At 30.5% G+C, this 7872-nt stretch overlaps 1 protein-coding gene across 1 annotated transcript in view; it reads right to left on the bottom strand.

Annotated features, from left to right (window-relative positions):
- LOC107616179 (probable N-acetyltransferase HLS1-like) overlaps window positions 1–668 on the bottom strand; it is a 2309-nt gene extending 1641 nt beyond the window's left edge. The window contains exon 1 of the mRNA XM_016318176.2: window positions 175–668. Within this exon, the coding sequence (XP_016173662.1) occupies window positions 175–348 (174 nt within the window). The 5' untranslated portion in view covers window positions 349–668. The remainder of the gene's footprint in view (window positions 1–174) is intronic.

Here is a 7872-nt window from a genome sequence, read left to right as displayed (position 1 = left end):
TTGGAATGATACATGAAAAGAAAGAAAAGAAAAGGGGTATAATTGAATTTAAAACATATGAAGTAATTATTAATTATTATAGTGGTGTATATTATATACATGGTAGTGTTAATTAGTAATTATATAGTATATATATAGTTTAATTTATTATATAAAATGGAATATGATCAATACCAGCATGATGTACATGGGACTGTTCCTGATCCTACAAATAGGGTCACCCATAGTGTCTGTAAAGAGGAAGACCCTTTCTGAAGGCCCTACCTCACATCTTCTCTCAAGTTCTTCAACTTTAGCTCCATCAGATTCAACCTCATACTTTCTTATTCTCAACTTTAATTCTTCCATATATTAAATAAGAAGAAAGAACTATAGTTGTGAATAGTAAGGAGGAGAATAATAAGATAAGGTTCTAATATAGTAGTAGTAGTAGTTGAATAACAATATATTTAATTTATATGTGTGATAGATGATGATAAAAGTGAAAGGAGAAAACTATTAACTCTCAAAGCTATAGAAATGATGATAGATATAGAGAAGCTTCACAAGCAAATGAATGAGTGAGTGAGTGAGTGAAGCCAAGATGTACTAGCTAGATAGTAAGAAGAATATGGTTTGGCATACTACACTTTCATTGTGATAATGATTTATATGGAGAGGTGGGAGGAGAGAGAAAAAAAAAAAAGAAAAGAAATAGAAACAGAAATAGGAAGAGAAAGAGAGAAAAGGAAAGAGATTGTAACTTGAGAATGTTCTTTATCAGAATCATAACCTAGGCTTGAATAATAATATTTTATAAAAATACAATTTAATTAATAAAAAAAAAATTTATTAAAGAGTATTTTGCTAAGCAAAATTTAATAACAAAAAATAAAATTTTTGTTTAATGGTATTTTTTGTAAAAAAAATTTATTTTTTCTTAAAAATAGATAAAATTAACATTAGTTAACACAAAAAAATTTAAAATAGATTAAGAAATATACATTTTATAAATAGAGGAGAGAGAAGTGTCATTTTAATATATCGGAAGAAAAGAGAGTAGTATTTTCTCAATATATTACTTAGATATTTTTTTTGCCACTGTGGCAACACAACCATTTTTTTTTTCAGTTGTTGACTGTGATGGTAGGATTCGAATAAAAAATTTAAGGGATGGAGAATAGCTTGACTACTACTAGGCCAGGCTACTTCTTATTATATATTATGTCTTTTTTTTAATGAATTACATAATCATATATTATATTTCTTAATTAATATATAATCTAAAATATTTAATTAAATATTAACTTTTATTTATTTATATAATTAATATAAAAATATAATTTAAAAAATTAAAATAAAAAATTAATATAAAAATTAATAATCTTTATACCTTAAAATTTTTAGTTTGAGGGGTTATTGTCTCTTCTCCAACACTAGCCTCCATCCCTAAATATAAGCTAATATGATTATATAAAATTTTAAGTGGTAAACAAGAAAAAAAAAAAGCACGTATACGAAACAAAGTCTCTTCCTTTTTGCAGTATTTTGGATAGTCGTCATTTTCTGTGAAATTTTTAAATTTTCTCTTATTATTGGTTAACAGAACTTTATGTGTAAGGAGTCAACTGAAGACTTTTAAACATTAAAGTAATTTAATTTTTCAAAGCAATAAGTTGTTATTTTCTTTTTTTGTAAAGTACACTTCATAAGTTGATTTAATAGAAAAATTGTCATTTGCTGCTGATAGCCATTTTACTGTATCTGCACAAATGTTTGGGTTGAAGAATTTTAAAATTCTTATATGTTCTAAGATGTTCTGAGACAGGATCTGGCTAAGCTTAGCCCAATTCCAAATTCCTTGGATATTAACATAGTCACTCACCTTTTCTCCAAACTTTGCCTCGTCAAAGTTACACGTGGCTAGATCCCTAAGCTTCCGAACTCCTGAGATCCAGTGATCGTCCCAAAAGGAGATGCTCTTCCTATCGCCTATCCTCCAAATAAGGTTTTTTTGGAATTTCTCTCAGACATTAGTTATTCCAATCTAGACATTTGAGTTGCTGGCCTTCTTGTAAATTTTTAAAATGGTGTTGTCTCCTCTCCCATATTTTACTCTCATCACCTGAACCCCACAGGACATCTCTTTTATGGATTAACCCCCATGCTAACTTCATAAGGAATAATTGATTTGTCTCCTGCAGCCTTCGTATTCTTATACCACCCTCCTCTTTCGATTTGCAGATTTTCTCCCAATTTAGGAGGAGAACCTTTCTTTCTACATCGCTACTTCTCCAAAGGAAATTCCTACAGATTTTGTTCATTTTTGCACAAACTGTCATAGGAATCTTCATAGTTTGCATGCAATAGCTAAGTATGGTTGATAGCACCGATTGGATAAGGGTGCATCTCCCCGCAAGGGATAGAGATTTTTTATTCCAGCTAGAAAGCTTGGCTTGCATACAGTCAAGGATGAACTGGAAATGTTGTTGATTTCACTTCTCATGTATTAAAGGCACGTCTAAATACTTTCCCAAATTCGCCGTGAGGGTGATGCGGGTGCATCATTGCCTGTTTTTAGTTGTTATTTCAGTAGATTTTAGTTTAGTTTTTATACAAATTTTGTTGATAAATGAGCAAAAGCATGAAAAATTTCTGCATGAAACAAACTCTCAAGCATAGGTGAATTTTAGTTAATATACAGGGTAAATATGATGAAATAGATCACACTAAATGAAGTTATGATTTTGAGCATTATTAGCACACTCAGTATAGTAAAGATTGTCTTGTATATTACTTTGATACACTTATTTGTTTGATGATAGGCAAAGTAGAAGTAGAGAAGCAGAGAAAAGCAAGGAGGGAGAACTAACGTTGGTGTCAACGTTGGTGAACGTTGGCAATGAACCAACGCTGGTATGGAAAAAATGAAGAAACAACGTTGGAGGAAACGTTGGTTTGGCAACGTTACCTCCAACATGCTCGACAAGATGCATGGAAAAATTGGTAGCCACGCGTACGCGTCACCCACGCGTACGCATCAGAAGGGACAAATTGACAAGCCACGCGTACGCGTCAACTACGCGTACGCGTCAAATGTGAAGAATTGACAAGCCACGCGTGCGCGTCGCCTACCCGCACGCGTGGGAAGAACGTTAGCCCACCAACGCTGCCTCCAACGCTCACAACAAACGCTAGCATTGGACATTTTTGCTAGTGTGCATACGCACAAGTGAGTGTGCGTACGCACAAAAGGAAATTTTGCCAGTGGAAGAGTGCTAGGGGGCCAGCAGAATTTGTGATGTTTAGCCATCAATTAGCCATCATCAATATTTTCAATGGTGTGAGATGAGATCTAATGCTGTAGGATTAATCATTTTTTCTTTGATGGTTAAGTGCTGGTCAAATTTTAACAAAAGTGCTGGCCCCCTAGACTTTCTCTTGCCAGTATGCACACGCACACTGCCTTGTGCGTGGCAACGTACCCCCAACGTGCTCGACAAGAAGCCTGGAAAAATCAACAGCCACCCGTACGCGTGAGAAGCGAAGAATTGACAAGCCACGCGTACGCGTCACCCACGCGTATGCTTGAGATGCGAAGAATTAAAAAGCCACGCGTGCGCGTCGCCCACGCGCACGCGTGAGAAGAACGTTGGCCCAACAACGTTTTCTCCAACGCTCATCTCAATGTTAACAACCAAGGGTCACACGTACGCGTTGCCCACGCGTACGCGTGACCAGGAAAGCGTTGGAGTGAACGTTTGCATGCCAACGTTGATTTAAACGCTGAAAAAGGTCTGGGAGCAATTTTTAACATTGGCAACATCACTAAAGGCCCTGATCGTGCATTCACTTTTCAAGCAAGCTGAGCCCATCAATATCACTCAATCCAAGGCACAAGAAGCATCTAGATTAGGAATTTTAATTCAATTGTAATCTGCTCTTTCATTTCAGTTTGTAAGCCTATATAAAGGCCTCAACTTCTGCATTTGAATTCATTCTGGATTGGAGGGGGAGTCCAGAATCAGCACAAACACATCCCCTGGCACACACCACTGGGAGTGGGTCTTCGGACCCCTCCCCTCATACACTTTTTTTCCTTTTCTTTTCTTTTCTTCCTTAGTAGTAGTTTAGTTTCAGTTTGTAATTTTCATTTATGAACTTTGAAGTTTCAATTTTAGTTTTTTAATTCTTAATCTTCATCTTTATTTTTCTGCAATTTCTTTCTTTTCTGTTAGAATAGAGCAATGAACAATTAAATCTTTTCATTGGGTCAAAGAGCTCTATTGTTATTTAATGGATCAATACTAGTTTTCATTCTTCTGTCTTTTCTCTTGATTTTGCTAGAAATCTTTCAATCTTCATTCAATTGAACAATTATCTCGACGAAAAAATTGTTCATAATTAGATTTCCTCGGAACCTTGAGAGAGGAATGAGGAAATCATGCTAGAAATACTTTCTCGTATCGGATTAGGTTGGGGGTTGGATGGATATAGTGACATGTAATCCTACCAATACTTTGATTTATGAAAGTGTGTGGTATAATCAGTGACCAAACTCCATCTCTTCCCATGAGCAATTAAATCAAGACATTGGGCAATTGTTCAAGTTTAGAGAGATTGAATTGTCAAGACATTGGGATCCAAATAATGCACTACTAGGATGTAGTTATATTAAGCCTAGCAACATGGTTAATCCAGTCATTTGAAGGTAAAGAATGATGTAATCATGTAAAGACATATTTTTGTTTTCGGAAATGTTTGGTAATAAAAAAAAATCAGCAAAAAATAGTCATAATTTATCTTATTTATCATTCATTAATTATTGCAATAATTAATTAATGCTAAATAAGGCAAGTTTTGACTATTTTTTTTTTGTCTACCTAACATTACCCTTTTGTTTCCTTCTCAAATAAAAAATACAATAAGTTATTGACAAAAAAAAATAAAATTTTTATATTTAGAACATGTACACCTACAAAATATTCAATAAGTTTAATAAAATATTTTATAAAATTATACAACCTTGCAACAAAACTAAAAGAAATAAATCAGTTACAAACATATAATACCTAATTCACATTAGCATGTTTAAAGTAATTTCACATGTTTCATTGACACAATTTATATTGATAACAACTTTATATCTCTCAACCTAAGTTATAATCACAATCAATCATATATACTCTGTTAATAATCTAACATAAACTCCCGGTCCTAAATTAGAACATCATTATCAACAGATATAGTATAATCTAATTTGTTCTATGAACCTAATGAAATGTAAAAAAATGGAAAAAAGAAAATATTTGACAAACCTCTTCATTTATGAATTCCATCACGTGCGGAATATCATCTAACCAATTGATCTGCATAATCCATCACGTTGTTTTCTTCTCTATTTTCTCATGGACACCCTTGCTCTCTTTCTCTCGTGGTTGTGGTTGTCTTCTTCAATTCTTTGGAGATGAATACTAAATCATGCCTTCATATGATTTTATTATGGTTTAATTATTTTGTTCTTTATAGTTTTACTAAATTTGTAATTAGATTCTTATATATATATATTTTAATTGAGTCTCTACATTATTTTTAATTTTATAATTAGGTTTCTTTTAGTATAAAAAATATTAGAATTAACTGAATATTTTTTCATAAATTAAAAATATTCATAATTAAAAACCTAATTAGATCTTTGGTCGCATTTATTTTAAAAAAATATTCTGTTAATTTTAATATTTTTAACATGAAAATAACATAATTAAAAAATTAAAAATAATGTAGAGACTCAATTGAAAAGAAAAAATTCTTAAAAATTTTTTCAATAAAATTATCTCTCTCCTTTAATTCTTGTCAAAATCTCTCTTATTCTTTTCTATTCTAAAATCTTTTTCTTACATTATTACATTTTGCTGGAATATATATATATACACTCAAAATTGAAATGTAGGTATTTGTTAACCTAAACAAAGTTATATGCTTAAAATCAAAATTTATGTATGTTAACCTAAATGAAAGTAATACCATAATAAAAAAAAAAAGATGTATAAATTTTTATTAACTTTGTTTAGGTTAACATACATAAATTTTGATTTTGAGCATATAACTTTGTTTAGGTTAACAAATACATACATTTCAATTTTGAGTATATATATATATTCCAGCAAAATGTAATAATGTAAGAAAAATGTTTTAGAATAGAAAAGAATAAGAGAGATTTTGACAAGAATTAAAGGAAAGAGATAATTTTATTGAAAAAATTTTTAAGAAAAAAGATACAATTACTAATTTTTTTATTGTCAATTACATTTCTATTAAAATTAGTAGTATCAAAAAATATTTTAAATTTAATATTATCAAGAAAAAATAAAAAAATTATATAAGGACTAATTTAATTAATTTTTAAAATTTTAGGGATGAAAATGACTAACGTCTAAACTTTCAAGGACTATTTTGATTATAAATAACTATTTTACATGTCAAGTGCCACGTGGCATGCCACGTGTCACTGACCTGACACGTGGCATGCCAAGTGTCACTGAGCTGACACGTCAACCAATTATCTTGTAACACGTGGCATTAGCCCCCACGTCATCATATGCCACGTGGCACTTAACGTGACACGTCATCATCCAACTGACGGAAGGACTAACGTGACTAATCGTGTATCTTTCGATGACGATTTCGATTAACTTTATCTTTCGAGGACCAAAATGAAAATTGGGGTATATATATATATATATATAATTAAAAATTTAATAAAATTAAAAGAGATCAACAGAATAAACCTTTTATTATATATCTTTCCAGCTAAATCGTGGGATTTGTTTCGTATTAGCCTTTCCTTTGTATATATAATTATGGAAAGTGAAAGGGTATTAATGTATTATGTTGTTCGCCTCCAAGCTAATTCGGTTTTTGGATTTTTGGACTAATAAATTCATACTAAATCGTGGCCTTTAGTTAGGTTTTACTACGATTTAGTAGGTGAGTTTCATAAGTTTTGTTGCTAAATCGTGTGTTAGATAAATTTTATAAAAAAATTAGTATATACTACGATTAACATGTAAATAAGTTGGACAAATATAAAACAAAATTGATTTAAGACAAGTGGACACTTAAGGTTTTGATTTATTTTATTAATGTAATTATCTTTGTTAATATAGTCTTTTTATTAAAAACTGTAAAAAGGTATTTTAAAAGTTGATTAAGAAATAAAAAATTGATTGTGATCGAAATAAAAAGTACAGAAACTACAAAGTGACCCACTCAAAATTTGCAATCACCGCACTCATCCGTACAAGTCGGCAGGGCATTAAATACCTTACACAAACCAAAAGGAGAATCTAATCATGAATTAACCATATTTAACAAGCCCTATTAGTTCTTTAATTATTTAATCGACAAGTGATTAAATAGATTAAATTACACTAAGATAGGTACATAGTATGTACTGGTGTAAGTCGTAAAAGGATGTGTGCATGCTAGCCAAAGAAAAAATAATTAAGTACATCCACAAGGATTATTCAATACTAATAGTGTTTAATTAATTACTGAGATAATTTAATGGGATATGATGTTGATTATCGGAAATGTTAAAAAAATAAAAATATCAGTCCAAACTTATTTTATTTAATTTGTATTAATTGTAATAATAATTAATAAAAATTAAATAAGATAATTTTATACTATTTTAATTAATTTTTTATTGTTTTCCAAATATTAATGATTTAATTAGGGTTTAGTTTATTAGTTAGTCTTTGGAGATTATAGCGACAATTTATAAAAATTAAATAAGATAATTATAAGTTGTTTTAGCTCATCTTTTATTATTTCTCAAATATTAATGATTTAATTAGGATTCAGTTTATTAGTTAGTCTTTGCGGATTAGA

Source organism: Arachis ipaensis, chromosome B01 (genome assembly GCF_000816755.2).
Source record: "Arachis ipaensis cultivar K30076 chromosome B01, Araip1.1, whole genome shotgun sequence".
In the NCBI taxonomy this organism is placed as follows: domain Eukaryota; kingdom Viridiplantae; phylum Streptophyta; class Magnoliopsida; order Fabales; family Fabaceae; genus Arachis; species Arachis ipaensis.
Note: the sequence above shows the minus strand (reverse complement) of the source record. Positions and strands in the feature narration are given on the sequence as shown.